Source organism: Apostichopus japonicus, chromosome 20, assembly GCF_037975245.1.
Source record: "Apostichopus japonicus isolate 1M-3 chromosome 20, ASM3797524v1, whole genome shotgun sequence".
Taxonomy (NCBI): Eukaryota; Metazoa; Echinodermata; class Holothuroidea; order Aspidochirotida; family Stichopodidae; genus Apostichopus; species Apostichopus japonicus.
The window spans coordinates 27,274,665-27,297,048 of NC_092580.1; the positions used below are offsets into that span (position 1 = coordinate 27,274,665).

The 22,384-nt window shown below is 37.2% G+C and overlaps 1 protein-coding gene across 6 annotated transcripts in view; it reads left to right on the top strand.

Annotated features, from left to right (window-relative positions):
- The window catches only part of LOC139962155 (filamin-A-like), a 110,631-nt gene extending 88,694 nt beyond the window's left edge, over nucleotides 1-21,937 (top strand). For all 6 annotated transcript variants that reach the window (XM_071962103.1, XM_071962106.1, XM_071962104.1 and 3 more), the window contains 15 exons: nucleotides 8,778-8,940; nucleotides 10,961-11,101; nucleotides 11,739-12,041; nucleotides 12,525-12,677; nucleotides 13,260-13,463; nucleotides 13,931-14,087; nucleotides 14,742-14,869; nucleotides 15,089-15,253; nucleotides 15,721-15,822; nucleotides 16,284-16,421; nucleotides 17,416-17,531; nucleotides 17,945-18,254; nucleotides 18,749-18,967; nucleotides 19,788-19,991; nucleotides 20,367-21,937. In XM_071962103.1, coding sequence (XP_071818204.1) covers nucleotides 8,778-8,940; nucleotides 10,961-11,101; nucleotides 11,739-12,041; nucleotides 12,525-12,677; nucleotides 13,260-13,463; nucleotides 13,931-14,087; nucleotides 14,742-14,869; nucleotides 15,089-15,253; nucleotides 15,721-15,822; nucleotides 16,284-16,421; nucleotides 17,416-17,531; nucleotides 17,945-18,254; nucleotides 18,749-18,967; nucleotides 19,788-19,991; nucleotides 20,367-20,554 — 2,691 coding nt within the window. In that variant the 3' untranslated portion in view covers nucleotides 20,555-21,937. The remainder of the gene's footprint in view (nucleotides 1-8,777; nucleotides 8,941-10,960; nucleotides 11,102-11,738; nucleotides 12,042-12,524; nucleotides 12,678-13,259; nucleotides 13,464-13,930; nucleotides 14,088-14,741; nucleotides 14,870-15,088; nucleotides 15,254-15,720; nucleotides 15,823-16,283; nucleotides 16,422-17,415; nucleotides 17,532-17,944; nucleotides 18,255-18,748; nucleotides 18,968-19,787; nucleotides 19,992-20,366) is intronic.
- Nucleotides 21,938-22,384: the final 447 nt, after the last annotated feature.

Genomic DNA, 22,384 nt, shown 5'->3' on the forward strand with positions numbered 1-22,384 from the left:
AAAGACAGCATTTATGTATGTGTGCAATCTCGTAGTCTGAAAAGCTCAAACAGGGACGTAATCATAGCCTAACATTGTATGTCAATCAAGCTGCGATATTAATTTTCAAAATATTTGGAGAGGCAGAAAACGTTTCTGTTATCACTAAGATTATTATTAATAATATTTTGGGGTCATGCCAAGTTCAATGCGTTTAAATTTTCAATCGGCTGCAATTGATTCTGCCGTCACTTTTATCATCCACATTCTGGTTGTCGCTTAATACAGATTATAATACCCAGTGATTAACCCTAAGCAATATTGACATTCCTATGTGATTGGATTGCATCGGTCAGTAGCTTTCCTCCGAGTATCATTAGAATCCTTCGAGAGACGGACCCTCGTGATTGGTCAGTCGTTCCATCTCCGGTTTCATCGTTCGTCTCAATAATCTTTGGGTCTAGCTCCTCGCCTCTCCTCGGTGCAGATCTCTTTTGTAATATCTCGATGGGAATCAATTAAGTCAGGCCTTTTTCTCCTCTCCTCTCCTCTCCACAACAAAGTTTGTCTTGTAGAATCCACTCAGTCTTATTAGTTGGCATGTGAGCTATGCGCTATGGCTGAATTTCATGAGCAGCCATTTATGGTGAAGCATGGCCTGATGCCATGTTGTCTTTCCCACGACCCCTTGGAATCGTAATGCAGTGATTACCTGGGAAAATGGGCTTTCCAGAGTGGTGTTGACAGGTTAAAGGAGGGTATTGTTAAAAAAAAAGGGGGCAAAAAAGGGTAGAAGTTGTTGGTGTCTGATAAATTCTCTCTTCCAGTTTCTCAATATGAAATCTCTCCTTGACACTCGTTCACCTTGAAGCCTTACAGCATACCAGAATGCATCACTTTAGTCATCACCACGGTAACATGATCCCCATAATAATTTTGCATTACACATTGGTATGAGAGGTAGATTCCTGAGTGTCATTTGTCTTGCTGTACCTTCCAGGCTCCTCTTTTTTTTGTTCGCCGCGGCTCATTTTCACAGTCGGTTCAGCAAAAGTTCTCTCATCGGTGTGCACTGCTGCCGCGATGCATCAAATCATACAGACACATATACTCTCTCGCCTTGATCATCTTGAATTAAGTGCTTACAGTTTATTGTTAGCCTTCATTGAGGTCAATTTAGTAGTAGGTTGTTATTGCAGTATTTTGTGGGGTTTGCTGTTGTCACGTCTTGGAAATGAAACTTTAGTAGAGCGGCCATGTTTATTCATACAGTCAGTGTTATTATGCGACTAATTAAATCAATCAATGGATCCCATTTGATTGCAGGATATCGGACGGCACGGCATTGTAAATAGCAGAAGTGAATCCGGGTTGAGAGTCAGCTAAACTTTAAGAACAAATCATTTAGGTGTGAGGGATGGGGGAGGGAGGTTGATGGTAGAGAGGCCATCATTTTTAATCGGACACATAATCAACATATGAATGCCAACTAAAAATAATTTCATATTCATTTTACTACCCAAAGAATTGATGGTCTGTTGAATTTGAAGAAAAAGGAAGTCTCTGGGTGCAAAAAGAGACATTTACTCTGAAATGAACAGCTTTTGTGTTTCCTAGCAAAACTGAAAATATGGCATTGGTAATTGAACTCCAGTAATGGGATGAAGTTAATCTCATAAACAAAATATCCAGATGGCCGTAATCGTAAACCTTAGACATAAGCAAGCCTAATGTCTAGATAACGACGCATATGTGACACTCACTCGATACGACATTGTGTAGTTTGTATTCGCTGCATACACACACCCACAGCTATTAGGAAAACATGTTAGTGCATTATGATTGCCTTAGTCATTGCCACCCATAACTGGAGCTATCCAGATGTGTGAATTCCTCACACTATTCAAAGGCCACAACCAGCACCTTTAAAACAAAATGGAATAAGATATCACATGTTAATCCATTTCAACAACTGATTAGGTAAAACTACTGTATATTCAAGTAATCCTGAGGAAATTTAAAGGTCTGTCCCATCTGAAAATGTTTTTTTTTTTTTTTCAATTTAAAAAAAAATCCTTCCAAGTTCCACGTTTACAACAATTTCCCGTTCCTCTTTAAATACCACATGGTAAATAAATGAATCCAGTTTGACTTTGACAAGCCATGCGATGAATGTGGCCCCATTTTTGAATGTGACCTAAGGGATAACAAATCAGGTATATGGTGTAGCTAATTATCAATGAGGCCCTGCCTGAGGACAATATTTAGGGGGGTGGACCATTTTGTATGATGTCATAGTAATGTTTACTCAGCAAAGGTTTCAGTGTAAGCATTATGACAAACCTGTCTGGGGTGTAATCACCAGTAATTTATGGTGTAATAAATCTCAGGATTTGGGAAGCTTGGCAACAGATGGTGGGGTGGGGAGGAGGGGGAAGTAATAAATTTAACAGTGTAGGCGGGTCTGAAGGATGCTGTGAAAGGCGCAGCATGATTATAGCCAAATCCTGCGATTCTTAGGAGGGGAAGCTTTCAAAAGTTTTGTTTTATTTTGCAAGTGCTGCTGATCATAGAAGCAATTATATTTAGCCATAATTAATGAAAATAGTTAATGAATTAAAAGCGAATCTGCTGGCCAGAGTTTCTGTCAGAGAATGTTTTGTTCTGCTCTTTGTTTGAAAGATGAACTTCAGTCACGTGATTGGTTCCTTTTGTTATAGTTTTCAGTTTCAATTGTTTCAAGATATTCTCTTACTATTGTTTGGAGCTGATTAGCATCATTGGTAGTAAAGAAACAGAAAAGTCCCTCCCTGTGATCGGTGAGAAAGATGATGCGTTCAAATTGTTTTGAGATAATTTTCTGGAGTTCTGCCTCGCAGGTGGCATCCCTTGAGTATATAGAGGGGGCTCAGACAGAATAATTTCAGTAGAGCTAATCCTCGAAAACAGTTTCAATGGTAAACAATAGTGAAAACTATATAAAACAGAGCCTGTTTTGCTACGAGGTCTAAATTTTTTTTTTTCAGTGTGTGGCATGTTTGCTCAGATTAAATATGATTAATAAAGACATTTTTGGCTACTTTCAGATCCATATTCCCTTTTATAATAATGTTGTCACCCATCTTGATCATCAATTCAGTGACATGGAACTTTCCTTAGTTACAACTCTACTGCTACTTTCCTCACTCGATTCGATCCCATTTTCGTTGTGCTTTTTTCATTCTGGCTAGCGGGAGGCCCCATAAACCAGTAAAATAGTTAAACCCACCCCGATAGTCCATGCACTCGTATGTCGGATAACGATTTATCTCCTGCTGTGACCCGATATATATTTCTTTAAAATGACTGCCTGACCTGCTTTGTCCATATATACATGTTCCAATTTTCAAATATTCACTGGAAGCTCTCTATCAACCCCTGCCAAACTTCAAAGACCCAAAAGTGGCTTTTATTTGGCATGTATATTACAACGCTTGTAACAAATTGTTTTTTTTCCAGTTGATTGTTTATTGAAGTATATGATCTTCTGTCATACACATTTGTCACGCAAATATCTTCGGTATTTTAATATTGTCATAACCGTGAGTGTAATTAGATTAAACGAGTGGGCCTGTATTGTTTAGACGACCTCGTCAACGATAGAGCACGTTGTCGCTTCAGTCTGGGACAGGCTGAAGGATAGATAAGCGTTTTAAAAAGGTGACCACTGTGCAATGCATGATAAAGGCCGTGGTGACTCTTGATTGCGATGACTGTAAAAATAGCCAGCGATATAAAGACAAAAATAGATTCAGATGAAATACTGGCATAGTCTGTCCCTTCAAGGTTCAGAAGATGCTGGAGTCGTCGTCTGTTCGACTGACGTTTTCTTGGAATATTGTCTGCACTTATATTATCTGGTTTATTTGTTGGTTTCTATCGGGTTACATCCGTTTATAAACAGTGGACATGAAAACAAACCCCTTTCTTGAACCCTAACCCCTCCATAAACATATCCCCTCTTTCCTCCCACAAATGTTGTTCAACAAATGATCCATTTCATAAAATCCACTCCATAAACATTGATTGCAATTTCCCCCAGCTAAATTCTCAGTTACATTAATATTTATACATTCCTTTGCCATTTTATAAGTCTCAGATGATTGTGGTTATGCCATCTACGATTCCAAGTGTTTTAAGTGCCTCTTTATTCTTGGTCGGTGTTAGTAACATAAGCCCCATCCTAGCCGAGTGTTGCCAACACTTTTCTACTGCGAGGTTGAAGACTAAACAGTTTAAGTGTAACCAAATCTTTAACCTATTGTTGGTATGCCGATCACCGGTGTGTCAAATCTGCGTTCAACTCATTAGCCTAACCTTCATGTTGTCTTTGCGGGATTCGTTTGTCGATCCACATCTGGCCAAGCCCCCATGATGCCGAGCGGCAGAGCGGCTCTCTTCTAAAGTCGATCTAGTCAGCGCTGATGCTATTTTTTTCACATGGTATTCAAGGAATCCGGCAAGCTAGTCTCATATTTCTTAGTTCCTCTATACCCGGACCAGCTGTGGTTGTATTTTCAAACGTCTCATTAGATTGGACAAATATGGTTGTGTGTGTCCCATGGTAGCCAATAGCTTACTCCCACACATCCAGGGTGTCTGTTTTGTAGGGGTGGGGCTAAGCCGATATGACTGGAGTAAACACTCCCTCGGTTTAATCTGTTTGGTCTCCGTTAGACGAGGTATAATCCAATGTAGCTGTTTCACTGCATTTGGTTTTAGCCAGCAAATGAAGTAGAATTTTTTTACTGCTGCCTGTGTACCCATTGACGGGTGAAAGCCTCGCGGAGTATATACTCGGGTCTCTCTTCGTCTTTCTTGCGGGATATTTTCTCGAAACCTGTGGATTGTTTTTCCTTGTCATATATAAAGTTTAGTAGTTTTGTTGGACTTTGAATCACCTCTAATCAAAGAAGGTAATGTTTTATATTTTGTTTTCTTTCATAATAATTTAAAATTACTTGAATCAATAGTTTAGAGTTGTTGTTGTTATTGTTTGGTTTTGGTTTTCCGGGAAATTGATACTGGTATCATCGTATTAGCTTTTAACTGGAATTATGTTGAGAAAAGATTCTTGGATGCAGTAAATATGGAAATTGTTTCTAAGTTAACAATTTATACCTTATTCACTGCTTTTTTGAATAATTTCTTTGTTTACCTCAAAAGACCATATTTCATTACATGTAGATATATCCTTTTGGCCCAGAGTCTATACCCACTTTTAATGATGGAACCTTTTTCCAAACATGGTTTTATTTGACAAATACATGTAAAACCATCAATTTTGAGACTGAATTTATCTATACTGTGATGTAGAGTGTTTTTACTATGTCAAGTTATGACAAGAGAACAGATAGAGGGCACTCTACAAACATGAATTATCACATGGACTATTTCCTTGAACAGGTCGTCAGTTATAATCTGCTAGTTTTAAGAAGTCTTGTTTGTACTGCACATTTCAGCATCTTTGTCATTGCTGGATAAGGACACAACTCTTTCTTCTTCTTCTTTGTACTCAAGTTTAGGATTTTTTGCATGTTGTTGATAAGCTTAGGTTCTTTAATGCCATTAATAATGTTCCCTGTGGTTGCGTGAATGCAGTAACTGGTGGTAGGAGTAGTCAGGATTTCCAAGTTACGATACAAGATTATGCCAGTATGTCCTCTCACTGTTTTGTTCCGGGTGGAAATGCGCGCGTTATAAATCACCATTTTGTCATAAAGTGTTATCAATATCAGAGAAAAAAACAAAGAACCAAAGTTGAACTGGAGGTCATGGATCTGACTTCCTTTTAGAGAGAAGTTGCTAAGAGAGGGTGCACATAGCTCTTTAATATATCCCATTGACATAGAGTTATGTCAGATTTCACTTTGAGAATTAATGGCAAATTCTAGTGTGCTTTACTCTGTGTCACCATAACTGTCATGTATCGTAGTCAGACGACATAAATAAAATGTCAACAACAGCCCGTCAGACTCTCTCTCAGAGCCTCTCAACAATCACCATCGAAACAGATTGGAATTCAAGGAGCGTGACACAACAGGAATTCCATCCGTCCTCCATCCTCCCTCAGAGTTACGACTCCTCATCCTCTCGCTCGTAGCTGGGCTCTGTCGTGTCAAGGGTTCTCAGCTTTCGTCAGCCGAGGAGATTAATAGCGTACTCCCTCCGTCCTAATATCGCATCAATTATTTTATTCGTCATCTTTATCCTTTTTCTTGTCCCGCTAATCTCTTTCCATTTCCTCTCTGAAAATCTTCATCATTCCTCATGGAAGATTGTTTTGAACTTACATTCCAGTGTTGACAGATAATGCGTAAACTTGGCCTTAACGTGTCACAGGAACTTTATAACTTTAATGTCTTTTCAATATGCTGTTTACTAGAATTGGATCGTTAGCAGCACATAGCCTGCACGCATTAAAGTTTTTGCCTGCCCCCGTTCCATCGGTTTTCCCTTGCTAGAATGCTCAAGTAATAACGTAATGGAAATCCACAACAATATTGAGGGAATGTAACTGTCTTATCATCTACATTCATAGTAACTTTTCTTTGCATCTTCTCCATCCTATGCCCTCTCCTCCCCCCTCCCATCGTATCCCCTCCCCTCCCCTTCCCAACCCCCCCCCATCCATCCACATGTTTGCTCATCAGCTGTTTCTTACAGGACTTTGCCAACAAAATTTAAGTTTATTGCATCCAGGATAGCTCACAATCTACTCTTTTCCTCCCTCTGGAATATTTTAGTTTTGAATACATGTTACGATGTTACAGACAAGTCTTACGCTTCCACATTAAAAGCACCCAATGACATAATAAGTAAACAGCTTTTCTAGTTTAAATCTCAAAAACAATAACAATTGTACAGGTATACTCCTTATGTTGTTTGTTTACAACAGCAAAGAAATTAATAATCAAAAAACTTCTGTTATTGCTAGCAGCTAGCTGTAGTAATAAACAAGAATCTCTTCCATAAATTTGCTGTATAGAAAAACGATACTGACATGGTACACTTGAAGAGCAGTTGAAGAGCTGTAGGTTGCTATATAGTCTTTAACATCATCAAAGTCAACCAAAGGACACATCTGTCATTCCACTGCAACATTTCTTAAATATTTCATTGCATATCTTTGCCATCACAGTCGTGAATAGCCCAGTGGGAGTCCTGTCTGCCTGTGCATACTTGAGGCTCAAGTTTATCTGTTTAACTCATGCATTTTAAAGTTGTGTCAATCAGCACAGAAAAGAATTTAACCAAATTATTTACAAAGCAGTTTTTTCATTTCTATCCTTGAATAAAATGAAAGAAAAAATTGATAGATCAATCAGAATTTTTTTTTGCAATTTTCTTAGTTATATGAAAAGAAAATAGCTGGAAGAAACGTTTGATTTTATCCAACCAATAGAGACATCCAAGGAAGAAGAATAAATTAAATTATTGACAGCTCCCTAGTATCCCATTGATACACACATTCAGTTAAGTTGTGTAATTTTTAGCCATGGCCAGTTGTTGTGAAGAGTTCCTTCGGTTCAGGATATGATATGAAAATATGATTCATGGATTCTTGGGATATTCCAATGGACCCATATCAACAATAGTGTCCATAGATTTGATGGCCAGATAGTATGCTGGTGCCTACAGTGGCACATGTATATTATAATTAACATTGCAGTAGCAATAGGAGCTAGATAGAAATAAATGTGACACATATAGGTAAATGGTCTCTCAAGAGTGGCATAGACACCTGACCAGATCAATATAGCTTTAGAAGTTATGTAAAAACTGCTATATTTAGATGAAATGATCACAAAGTAATCAATATCTTAAACAATATTGAAAGTATTCCCTAGTATTGTAAACTTCTCCAATAGTACATAACCAGTGAAGGAAACTTGTACAGACATTAATCTTAAGTGCATAGCTGTTCCCACTCACAATCCAGATCAAATTTCTTAGAAGATTAACTTGAATCTTACTCAAATTGTATTTAAGAAAAATGGAGCAAATAGATGCAAAAGCCATTTCTGTTTTGTCTGCAAATATTGTAAAATGTTGAAAATGCTGGCTTTTATTCAAATATTCTGTAAGGAATAAGTTTTTTTTTTTGGTGTCATTTACAATCAAGCTAGGTTTAATACAAACTTTGGGCGTTTTTGGTGGTGCTAAAGTTCACCAAGTCACTGCAAACATTAACAATGTTCCTCATTGTCGGTGACTGGGAAATTAACTGTGATCTCTAGTACTAAACAACTGTGAAGTGTCCGTCTTTCTTAAGCCGAAGGTAATACAAATTGCCTTTGATTGCCAAGTAAATAACTAAACATGGTATCCATTTGCCAAATACCAACATTTTTTTTTTTTTTTTTTGTGTAATTTTCTTTAACACTTCGGATGATGTTGTATACTCAATGACTTGATCAAACAAACAGCTGGATAAAAACAAACCAATCTTTGACCACTTGAGTGTTTCAGTTCACTTTCTTTTGCGGTTGTTGTTACAAATTTTGTTCTTCACTTTGAGATGATGGTACAGCTGAATCTTTTTAATACCTAAGCAGAGGTTGACGCCGGATGGTTCTCAAGAAATCTAAAACAAGAATTTGTTTAAATCATCAAACAGTTTCGCGTTTGTAATATCATTCAACTTTTAAGAACCATCATTTAAAATTTAAATCTGCTAGCCCAGACTATTGCTTTACTTTTCCCAAATTGTTCAGGACAAGTGAAAATACTTACCTCTCCATCTTTCCAATTCTCAGGCCCGTCCAGGACCACCAGAGGACCTGATCGACGCTGAGCAGATCATCCCACAGGAATCTTCTCCAAACCTCTTTGCTTCAGCTCCCACTGCCGAAGATCAAGAGTGCCGACCTCTTGACCTCTGTATCCCAGTCCTTGGAGCTGGCACAGGTCAAATCACTGGTGAGTCGAGAATCACGAAAGTAAATTAAAATGGTTTATCTAATTCAGTAAGAGTATATTAAACCAACGGCTGTGTTTCTTATTCAATTTTGACAATCCCACGTACCACCACCCTCCCCCTCCCTAATGCATGTAACTGGGGCATCCTATATTTTAATATGTTCATGTAAGAATTTATCCCTAACAGTTGCAAGCAAACAATTTTCCTTGGGTTTAACCATCTTGCAAAGTTGGCTTTGAAACTAAGGTAAATCTATATTGGTATTAATGATGCAACTAGCTAAGTGGTATTGCTTGTTTTGAAAGATAAGGTAGTCCTCATTTTTTTTTTTTCAATATCTTTCGTCAACATGAGTCCAACAACACTATGATATGTTGTATGATTGTGCTGGGCAGGAGACAGTATGTCAAAAGGAGTCATACCGTCTATCAGCAGAATTGACATTTAACAGAGTTTGTGCCCAGCTGTGTAAATCCATTTTCCTCTGTGAAAATATCTAAAAGATTGAAGATGAAGATAAAAAGCTTCTTTTTTTTTTGTGTTGTCATGAATCATCTTCTCATAGTTCTCAGACTTTGTTATTCATGTTAGACAACTCCCATGGATATCTTTCTGTTGTTTTGGATGTGAGGGCACTAACGATGCACATAGTCTTATACACAGGAACTCAGTCATTAAGGCTACATCGTTAGGAGTAATGTGATATCAAAACAATGGGAAACATTCGGAGAGGCCGCCAGCAGAGAGGGGCAGGGATGGAAAGATAAACAGAGAAATGTCTCGATGACGTTTATACAATTTGATTAGCGAATGTTTACATTGATGAGCTCGGAGAATTCTTGGTGTGCAATAAAACGAGATATGAAAACTAACATCCGTCTCGAATGTGATAGCTTGAAGGAAATGGATGAGTCATTATCGGAATGTTATCAGTCTTGCAAACAGAATAAACCCTTTTCTTTTTTATGGTTTAATTAATCCAATCTAAATGTCTCCTAATTGCCTGCTCCAGTTCTTCATGAAACTTGAACCACGAGCCGATATTGGTTACGGTAGAAGTGTCAAAGATAGCATCACCATTGGTTGCTAAGTGCTAATAACACCAGATTAATTGTGACACATTCCCATCATACCAGGAGAGGGGGAGTATTATTATTTATGTGCACCCTTATGTCTATTTTTTTTTTTTTCCTGTGTGGCAAAATATAATGCCATTAACTGAACTGAGCTGTGGATATCGGTTTTTGTTATTGTTATTGTTAGGCTACAGAACACCCCATTAATAGGACTCTCAAAAATAAGGTCATATGATTAGCGAAGATCAAATGTCATTTCCAGTTGAACTGTCGTGAACTTTCCACGGAGGGCTTTGGTTTCTGCTATCCGTGATAATTGTTTCACAGCGTGAGCCCCTGAAAATCCAGGGATTAACTTGAGATATTTGCGCTAGAAGGTGAAGGCCATGGCAACCAAGAGTTTCAATAATGAGAGCAAGTTACTTTTACGATTAGATGTGTCTGGGTTTCAACTTGGCAATAAACAAGTAGCATATCAGAGCAGTCAACTATAAATGAAGCAAGTTAATGTATTTTCTTTTGACATTTAATACTTGGGAAGTTAAAACAGGAAAAGGGCCATACTGGGGCATTCAGTGAAACTGGAGAAATGTTATTGCACCATATGAATGGAGTTTAGTGATGACATTACACCTTAATAAACTCTTGGTATAATGTGCTTGCCATTTATAATTCATTGCTTATATCAGTACTTAGTTTGTGTGGTGTCATGTTAAAGTAGGCCTTACATGGTATTATCAGTAAAGATGGAAGAAGTAATAGATCGATGTCACCTTGCACAGAATTGCAACTTTTAATCCTGTGTATATTTAGTTTTGCCACAAAATGTATGCAAGCGAACATAATTAATTAATGCCCGACTAGCGGTGATGTGAAGATGGAGGAAAAAATTACTTTGGGATAATTAAGACTTTTAATCTTTTGTCTCCCCCCCCCCCCTCAGGCGAGGTGAAAACTCCATCTGGACGTATCGATACCCCTCATATTATCGAGAACAAAGACGGTACCATCACAGTCAAATACGCACCCACCGAGACCGGACTTCATGAATTGTCTATAAAATACAACGACAAAGACGTCCCAGGTACGTTATGCCCTCTGCAGTAAAATGATGAGCATTGCATATTCAGTTATGGTCTATGTTATGAATAAATAATTAGTATGCTACCCTGTCATCTTGCATACTTTAGTAATTCACTGTGTTGTGTATTGTTTTCTACTGCTGCACATTTTAAGACCATGTTAAATTCATATACATAATTAATTTTAGAGTTGTTTTGAGACTATACTACCTTCCACCAGGTGTGATGAACCTGTTCAAAATAATTTGCATGGGTGTTTTGTACTAGACGTGTTTTTACCATGCTATGCTGTTGGTAGCAAGCTTCTGTGTTGGCTGTTATGATATAACGAATATTCATGATAAGATCTATGATTGCAGCCAGTTGTGACAATTTCCTAATGCTAAAATACCTCTCTAAACTGAGGTCCTCCAGTGTCATGCTTCAAAGCACTGGTATTGACAGGACAAACAGTTCCTAACCTTGATCTGATAGAAACATGATATTCATACTGCTGGTACTGACAATACGAGTGCTCCGAAAGCGGGACATGACACTACAGTATATAAAACAATTATCCCGACTGGGTGATGATCGATTGATTCAAAGAAACGAGTCAAACTCGACGATAACGTTCCTCACTCAATTTTCCAACCGCAGGAAGTCCATTCCAGTTTCACGTGGACGAGCTCAAGAGCGGCCAAGTGACAGCTTATGGCCCAGGCCTGACCCACGGCATTAACGGAGAACCCTGCGAGTTTACGATCAACACCAAAGAAGCCGGTGCTGGAGGATTGTCTCTTGCCATCGAAGGGCCTTCCAAGGCAGAGATCAAGTGCGTAGACAACAAGGACGGTACCTGCACGGTCACCTACTACCCAACCAAACCAGGGACCTACGAAATCACTGTCAAGTTTGCCGACAAGGACATCGGAGGAAGTCCATTCAAGGCTAATATTATCGGTATGTCTCTAGGATGTTTCTATAAAAAGATTATTTCATTTTGTTCAGAATTTGTCACTCTGTGATATGACTTTTATTTTTGTATGTGTTTGCATCCTTTTTTTATTTTTTTTTATTTAACCTACCGTACTTTATCTCAGTGTCATTAACTCTGTTATGAAGCGGATACTTCCGTCTTAATATTAGTGATAATCCCATAAGACATATATTATCCCCAGTGATGATACCATAATGATATCATATCCCCAGTCATGATAACATCGCACCATTAGTGATACTACTATACCAGTAAGGATGTCTTTAACTCCTATCTTCTTTGCAGCAGGGATTTTTGTCAACATTGAAGAAAAGTTTTGAGATGTTGAAGAAAAGTTTTGAGATGTTGAAGTGTTTTTGTATTCTGTTTGTTTGTTTGTATATTATTGTAATTTTTCTTTACAACAAACAGTCACTTTTTTATTTTCCATTTTGTTCTTATTTCAGATCAACCTGGCAGCACCATGAATGTCGGTCAAGCAAGCGACGTGCCTTTGAAGATCGATGAGCCCAATCTCAACGTTCTGCGAGCATCCATCAAATCCCCATCGGGCAAGGAGGAACCATGCACTCTCAAGAGATTGCCAAATGGAAACATCGGTAAGCCTGAAACTGTGACATTTCATTAGATGGATTGTAGAGCCTGAAGAACCTAGCCCATTATAATACCAGTCTGTTACTACATTCACGAAAAAGCCCTGTACGGTGGTGATACGACCACTGCAACTACTTTATTTTCAAGACAAGAGAATAAAACATCAAGATCAAGTTTTTAGGTAGAATGAACAAAACCCATCAGAATGCCAACCTTAGCTACCATGACTAATAAAACAAGGACACTCTATCAATATGTAAAATTATATTTCACTAAATTTTTAAAAGAATTTTTTACAAACTTTAAGATAATTAATGTTTTTTTTGTTATGTCAGTATAAGTTCCTGACTGAGTTTTGGTCAAGTGTGATGATTGTCGACTTTTTGCATCGACAAAATGGTAAAAAGTAAAACAATTGCCTTCTATCATACAAAGACGGTTTAACACTCTGTTACTATTTGTCAACAAAGTATAAGTAAAAATGTATTATTGGTGAAATATTTGAAGAACACACAAACCAAAAACAAGAGAAATTCTCAAAATTATTTATTTTATTTCTTTATTATTTTTTTTTGTTTTCCATTTAGGTATCACCTTTACCCCCAAGGAAGTTGGTGAGCATTTAGTCACTGTCACCAAGAATGGTAGACACATCCCCAACAGTCCATTCAAGATCGTGGTCGGTTCGCAAGAGGTCGGCGATGCATCAAAGGTCAAAGTTTACGGCCCAGGCATCAAGGAGGCCCACGTCGATAAGGAAGCTGAATTCACCGTGGACACCAGAGAAGCAGGTTAGCTTAAAACGACCAATAATTCATCCCGCAAATGATAAAAAATACTTTAAAAAATAATTAATAATATTTGAAATGGTTTGGAAATTATAACGCAACTTGTCATTTTTCATAGCAGTATGCGACATTTGTGCACAAAATGTCCTCTTTTAATCAGTTATTTTTTTTGTGCTATAAATTTGTAATTTTGAGTTGCAAACGATGGAAAAAGAGAAGATTTGATATAAGGTGAATAGTGAAGGAGACGATAAAGAAGAGAATGTCAAAATTTCTCATTTACTTTCGGTTGGAAAGATCATTTGCTATCAAGTCATCGATGAAGTTACTGAAAGTATTGTCATTCATCTTCTTTTTTTTGTCCAAAGTTTGAAGAATATTATTGAATCACTCGTTCCCTAGCCCATCCTGCCTAAGTTCATCAGTCTAATCAATCAATCGTTCAATCAATCAGTCCTGTTTCTCTGTAGGTTACGGAGGTCTAGGTGTCTCCATCGGTGGACCAGGTACTGCTGAAATTAACTGTGAAGACAACGGAGATGGCACCTGTCGTGTGACCTACAAACCCACAGCTCCTGGTATTTATGATTTACATGTCAAATACGCCGATCAAGAAATTCCAGGCAAGTGGTCGTTCTTTTCCTCATTTATTACTATTCTCTGTCAAATTCCAAGTAAATAGCCTTTAAATGACATTTTTTGTTATTTTCAAATTTACCAAACATATTAGGTTTTGTTGAATATATATCGTCACTATCTTTAACATTTCTTCCTCGCAAAGGTGGCAATGATAAAGTGATGATTCCATTCGACTTGTACGTAACTGTTTGCCATTAGCATCGATAAAATGTGCAATCCCAGCAGGATGTCCGTTACCGACAAACATTTCTTGACTTTGGGGAAAACAAACTTGTACTGATATTTAAGCTCATTAAGTGCATCAGATTTGATACAAAATTTGCCGATCCAACGAGTGGTGATGCATACAGATGTTATGACATTGTTAAAGGTTGATTAATCGTAAGGTTGGTGGCTTATCATGGTTTGAATAAGACTCTGCGATCTATGAATGTTTTCAGGGTTTAGACAACTTGTTTTTAGTCTGTTGGATATGATTCCATCTCTTTTTTTTTGCTGGCATCTTTAGTTTTCATCTGAGGTTGCAATAACTCTTCTTAAATGTGATGTTTAACTCTAATCTGATAAATCCCTAATCTGATGTTGCAATAACTTTGAAGAAGATTAAATATGTGGTTTCTGTTTTTCTTCTTCTTCAGGAAGTCCATTCAGAGTTCAAGTTTTGGGTGAGGGTGGTGAACCTATGATTCAAGAATCTAAGGTACAGCCAGTCCAAGAGGTACCAATTGCACAAAAGGGTAGCCAGTGTGACCTAGGCCTGAAAATACCCGGTGAGTTTAACTTATCAAGTTATCAGAGGTGCAATAACATTTTGCCATCATTTGGGTATTCCATACGCATCTATTTAATGCTTCATTTGGCCATAGTGCTTGTTTATAACGAGCAAGGGCCCCCTGTATGTTAACATTAATTTTACATATTTATGAATGCATTTAACATATAGTTATTAGTGTTATTTATATTATTGATTTTGTTTATTTGTTTTCCAGGTTCCGATCCTTTGGACATGACTGCCCAGGTTACCAACCCTGCAGGAAGAACAGAGGATGCAGAAATCATAGACAAGGATGATCATAGATACGTAGTCCGCTTCGTACCCACACAGGATGGTGTACATACCGTCAGTGTCAAGAACAAGGGCATCCATGTACCAGGTAAGGAGCATTAACTCCACCATCGGTACTCCCTGGTTCAATTCCTTATACTGTTATGTGGTTTAAAATGTTAAAATCAGGAGAGAATGTGGTATTGTCAGTAAATTAACTTCATTAAAAATGTGACACTGAAATAGTGAACAGGGTCCACAAAGGACATGTGTCCTGCTATATTCTGTAATTGCCTTGATGTTTGGTAATAAAAGCGACTTAATAAAAAGAAAGCTGTTTAATTAGACCGCATACGTAATAAAAAAGACTCATATATATCTTGTCTTTGAACCTTTATGTCTTCGGAACTTAAGCATAATTTCCAGCTTCCAGAGAATTGTATACATGCGGCTGCATGTAAGCCATAATGATGTTATTGTTTGTACAGGAAATGATTGGCCCTGTAGCTATCCGTTTCTTTCAGTGGTGGTGTTAATCGATATCACTGACTCTCTCTTGTATGTTCTCAATCACAGGTAGCCCCTTCCAGTTCACAGTGGGCCCATTGGGCGAAGGAGGTGCTCACAAAGTTCACGCAGGTGGCCCCGGTCTAGTGAGAGGCGAGGTCAATCAACCAGGTAAGCAGCTTACAATTGAGCTTGAAGAAAAGTTGGTTTAAAATAATTATATTTAAAGGAAAATTAAACTCCTAAAATACCTGCAATGAGTTTATAGTTTAGAGGGATTTGATAATTCTAAGGGTTTTGGTCATTTTCAAGATTGGTTTCCATGGATACCAAAGTCATTGTGAAAGCAAATATCAAGGCTAAATCAAAATAGTGCTATGATAACTTCACAAACCTTGTTCATTTTCTCTCTCTGCATATAGCACAAAATTTGCATTCTACGGCCATCCTTCTTAAATGTTAAGGTCATGGACACTTAGGAATTCTAGAAAGTTTGGTTAATGTGTAAATATAACTTCTTTTGATTTTTAGATACCATGTATGCAAATTAGGTAAACTGTTTCTATCACTCTATTAGTTATGGTTACTGATATATTTCTCATAGATATTTCTATATTTGTCATTTCCAATAGCTGAATTCACCGTATGGACACGTGAAGCCGGTCCCGGAAAGCTCGGTATCGCCGTTTCTGGTCCATCCAAGGCTGAAATTAAGTTCCAAGATAACAAAGATGGCTCCTATCAGGTCATATATTACCCAACTGTCCCAGGTAAGAAATTGTTTCCAAGAATGTTAGGTGTTAAAAATCATTTGCAAATTTGTCCTCTGCTATTTCTTTTCTGCTATTTATTTATATTTCAGTTTAGAAGCACCTACTCTGGTTTAATTTTGGCTTGAAGAATTATGATAGACATTCCATAACATTGGCAGGAACAAAGAAGAAAAATGATTTGATATTCCAATGACACTTTCAATATTCCATTACACTGACAAACATACAAAGCATGAAAGAAAGAAAGAAAGAAAGAATATCCAAAGGTTGCTACAGTAAAAAGTTATGATATTTATTCTTGTACAACCAGAATGATATTGAGGATTTTTTTTTCAAGTTCTTCAAGAAAAGAGGAAGAGTTTGATGTTGTTTCATGTTTTGGTAGATCTGATGGACAATGCAGGCGGAACCTTGCATATAGTTGAAATCGGCAATCAAAGCCCGAATCCAGCGTTGCAATTACCTACAAAGCTTGGCATGTTTGATCCTTAAATAAGCCAAAATTATCCTTTTCCTGTGTTGTTGCTAGGAAACAGTTGCTCTGCCGCCATGTTGCATAGTTGCATAATTACCGAATGTCAATTAGTGTCACAGGGTCAATTAGTGACTGTAAACCTTCAACTTTAACATTCTCAGGCTATGGCCAATGGAAATGCTCACAGCGTTCACATAGATGCGTTGCTATTGGTAACAACATGTCTCTGATTGAAGAATGATCTAGCTTGCCAATGGCTATGTCTTTCACTTCTTTATGTTCATCAGTGTACCCTAGTGGTCGGTAAATGTGTGAAAATTCCATAACTCTTGATGAACTGGGATTGTAATACCACTCCGATATACTGGTATATTGTAATACGACCCTGATATAGTGGGAAATTGATGTACTGGGAATGTTAACTCTGTATGGTCGTATTCTCATTTTGATTCGTTTTTCTTTTCCTTTATCTTGTTTGCTCAAAGATTTCAATTCATTTTTTTCTCATTTCTTTAGGAGAGTACCAAGTAGATATCAAATTTAACGATCAGCCCATCCCAGACAGTCCATTCAGACCGTTTGTTACTCCGCATCTAGGTGAAGCAAGACGTCTTAGTGTATCAAGTATGCATGTAAGTTCCGACACTTCCACACTTTTAGATTGGAAAGGGGAAAAAAAGAAGGAATCCGAATTGTTTGAAAAAATGTATGCAACAAAGATTTACACTTGAAGGACTGCAATGTATACAGGATGTTGTATACATGTACAGTGTATGTAGTGTGCACTGTTGTCATGACAACTACTGTATTTTTGTAATGTTTATGGCATATAGCTCCCAGGGGTTGAGTAGGAAAGGGTATGGGGCCCATGGTGAATTAATGTGAAAAAGTAAGTGATAGATTATCAATATGATCTTGGTCATCACACTGAAAGTTTTTGACCAAACGTTGAACTGATAAAAGTTAGAAAGAATTTTATTTGATGCAATGTGTAATCTTATCCCATTCCTAATATTTCTCCTCCCTTTCCCCCTCCCCCTTGTAGGACCATGGCCTTAAAGCTGGTCAACCAGCTTCTTTTGTTGTGCAACTGAACGGTGCCAAAGGTGACCTGAAAGCTCACGCCACATCACCATCTGGGAAAGAAGAAGTATGTGCTGTAACCGAGGTCGACGAAGGAAACTATGCAGTTAGGTTCTTACCGCAAGAGAACGGTATTCATCTCATCGAGGTGACATTCAAAGGCCAGCCCATACCTGGTAGTCCATTCAAGGTACGCGTCGGCGCACCAGAGGAGATCGGAGATCCCGGACTGGTCCACGCCTACGGGGAGGGTCTAGAAAAAGGAACAACAAGTGAGGACTCAAATTCTTTCTTTTCGGAGCCATTTTTTTTTCTTTTTTTTCTTTTCTTAGCTCTTTTGCATTTTATTGAAAGATGGAGATTGGTAATTATGGAGAATAACATGATATTACAGTAATGAACGTTGTAGCAATATTGGTCAGCCTTTGGTGGCAAACATAACAATTAAGTTGTGATATTTGCGGTACACAGGAATCTAATCTTCTGAACGTAATTCAATGTTACACATGCGTGTGTTTGTCCCTTACTAATCCTTTGGCGGTGGGATATTATCAAAAATTTTGTTTAAACTAGATGTATCTTGACTGTATATAACAAAGGAGCGTTGTTACAATGCCGGCATGCTCAGTTTTATGGATTGACGCTTTCGTTGCTAAGGGGTTGCAGGATACGATGATAGTTTTTGGGGTGAAGAAGAGTCTCACTGAAAGGCAAGAAGGAGAACAGAAGAATAATATTTCTGTTGCATTCTCCCTCTCTTCAACAGCTAAACCCGCTGAATTTGTTATTAACACATGTGGTGCTGGCTCGGCTCTTCTCATTGTACAAATTGACGGACCGATGAAAGTCAAGTTGGACGTCCAGGAAGTGGCAGAAGGTTACAAGTGCACTTATTACCCAACTCTGCCCGGCGAGTACCTGATCAGCATTAAATATGGCGGACAAAACCATATCGGAGGAAGCCCATTCCTTGCGCACATTAAAGGTAACGATAGCTCTCTCCGAACGTTGATGGAGTGTGTTGTTTATGTATAATGTCGAGGGATTGTGTATTTCTGTATAATGTCGAAGGAGTGTGTTTATGTATAATGTCGAGGGAGTGTGTTTTATGTATAATGTTGAAGGAGTGTGTTTCTGTATAATGTCGAAGGAGTGTGTTTATGTATAATGTTGAAGGAGTGTATTAATGCATAATGTTGAAGAAGAGTGTTTTTATGTATAATGTTGAAGGAGTGTATTAATGCATAATGTTGAAGAAGAGTGTTTTTATGTATAATGTTGAAGGAGTGTATTAATGCATAATGTTGAAGGAGTGCATTTATGTATAAGGTTGAAGGAGAGTGTTTATGTATAATGTTGAAGGAGAGTGTTTATGTATAATGTTGAAGGAGTGTGTTTATGTATAATGTCGAAGGAGAGTGTTTATGTATAATGTCGAAGGAGTGTCTTTATGCATATTGTCGAAGGAGACTGTGTTTATGTATAATGTTGAAGGAGTGTATTAATGCATAATGTTGAAGAAGAGTGTTTTTATGTATAATGTTGAAGGAGTGTATTTATGTATAATGTTGAAGGAGTGTATTTATGTATAATGTCAAAGGAGTGTCTATTTATGTATTATGTTGAAGAAGTGTATTTATGTATAATGTTGAAGAAAGGGGCACAGTATATTGCTTGCCATGATCGGTGCCTTGCTCCTACGAACAGCCATTTTCCATAGCCAAAACTCATTCTATATCTTGCTAATCACAAATCATTTTGATCCGTAGAGATGTCTAAAAGCTTTTGTATCGTTTTCATAACAGGTACACCCAAGGCACCAGCCAGCAGAGGTACAGAATCTGCTAATGTAGTCGTAGAAACTGTCTGCAAGACAACAACGACTACCATGACATCACAAATGCCAGTATTTGAATCAGATGCCTCCAAGGTACACACCAGCGGTAATGGCCTGAAGAAAGCCTTCTTGAACAAGAGGTCACAGTTCCAAGTCAATGCTTCAGAAGCAGGTTAGTAGTGCCTTTTGCCTCCTATTCATCTGTGCCCCTTTTCATGCCTCCTATTCATGTATGCCTGCTATAGATTAGTGCCCTTCTTCATTCATGCCACTTGCTAGTTAGTCCTTGACATTCATGGGGTCTTTCCCTATCCAGGTTGTAACTGATCTATGCACAACAATACCAGTGACAGTCCATTTTGCAGACAAATGCCGCCCGGCCTGCCCCTCCAAAAATATAACCCTGCAACCCTAAATAATTGTCTATTAAAATGATTTAAAAACATTAGCGATGAATATCCTATCAACATTTTACTGTCTTTCTTTCGTTCTACTATCATTGTATTTCCTGTTCCATCATTTCTGTTTCCTGTATTTGCTCTCACAGGAAACAACATGTTGATCGTCGGAATTCTAGGCCCCAAGGTACCGTGCGACGAACTCATCGTGAAGCATGCCGGTCGCCATAGGTACAACGTCAACTACGTACTGAAAGAGAAGGGCAACTATTGGTTGGTGGTGAAATGGGGAGAGGACCACATACCCGGAAGCCCCTTCGCCATAAGTTGTCACTAGTTTAATTAATAGCTAGCAATTTTTTAGCAATTTTTCTTCCTGTACCTATGAATGGCCTTGATATCATCAACTGAAAAAAAAGATAGAAAGAAAGATTACTACAAATTAGTTTAGTAAAACAATAAATAAAACGTTTATCTAAGTTCAACTATATTGATTCAGTGTAAATTTATGCCTTTTTTTTTTGTGAAGTGATTTTTTTTTTTTAAATGTTTGTAATGGTAGAGCTACCATATACTAAACTTATAAAAACACAATACCAAATAACACAGAAATGTGGTATTCTTTGAAATAAAGCTTTTATAGTTTAGACACGCAATAGAAATATCTTCTTTTTTTTGTATAAAACTGAAAACAAAAAGGGAAAAATAAAAAAAATAAATAAATATACAAAAGGCAAATAATTTTGAGTGATTTTTTTTTTGATCATTGCAAAGAAAGATATGAAATTTCAAATTGCTTGGTTTGAATTGTTTTGCTTGTTTTGTATTTAAGAAGATTGAGAGAACATTTGAATGACATGTTATAAAAGACATGGAAAATTGTCGGAGGCTGAGGTAACATCAAGTAGGTGTAGAAATAACAATAATAAGTAATAACTTAAACCCAAACCAATACCATCATATATTACAACAAGCTATGATTTTAGAGTGCAAACTGTGCATGTATTGAAAGAGTTTTTTTTCTTCTCTGAAATTGTGAGAAAAATTTTCAACTTTTTTTTTCAATATCAACATAGAATTTTTTTTTTTTTTAAATTTCCTTTAGGGTCTTAGTCCTGATAAAGTAGATTTTTGGAATGTTGCAATAAAATTTATTAATTGAAAGAAAAAAAAAAAAAAACTTATTAACAATTTTTTTTTTCTCATTCATAATAAGTACTACAGGCCTAACAATGTAACAATTATGACTATTATTGTTATTATTATTATTTGTATTTTTTATTGCTTGCTGAAACTTTTTATTTAAACTGTGCTTAAAGACACAGAACCTTTTTTTTTCTCCCTCTTTATGTTATTTTTTGGCTTTTGTACATGTATTCAAGCGTTAGGACAAGACGTGACATGCAGCTCGTTGTTTTCTACGCACGTTTGAGACTAATGTCAGATTTTTCATATCGTATCCATAGTGTTTTTTTTTTATAATTATTATTATTATAATAATAATTTTTCTTATTTTTTTGAGCTTGCACTTTTGCTACATTGAGAGATCAATGATATAAAAACTTGCACGATGCCTCGGTCGATAGTCCAGGCTAATAATGGAGTTTTTTTTAATAAAACAAACTTTAAATAATTGTATCGCTACCAATCTAGCCTTGTACACTTGATATGCCATAATGTCTACTTATTAATAAAGTCAATTTGGACGGGCAAGGTGAAATCTTTTCTGTTGTTTTTCTTTTTTACTCTTTTGTCTTAACGTGTATATGAATGGAAACGAAATCAGTCTTGAAAGACCATTTCATAACAAAAAAGTTGACAGACTTGGATGGGGTCTTATTGCCATAGCAAGTTCCACCACACACAAAACACTACCCTTATACTTCTTTCCCAAAAGCTAACAATACCCTATTTGTTTAAGTTTGCAAGGTATTAATAATTAATGCCCTGTCCATCTGTACAGTCGTCGTAAACAGGCCAAGTACTGGTTCAAATGGTTAAGAAAAAAAATTCCTGTCTGCTTCTTTCCCAAACACTAGCAGTTATACCCCATTTTTAAGTTTGCACGTTATTAATAACTAATGACCTGTCCATTTGTAAAGTAATCGGAAATGGGCCAAGTGCCGGTTTCAGGTGGTTAAGAAAATCACCCATTATGTTCCCAACA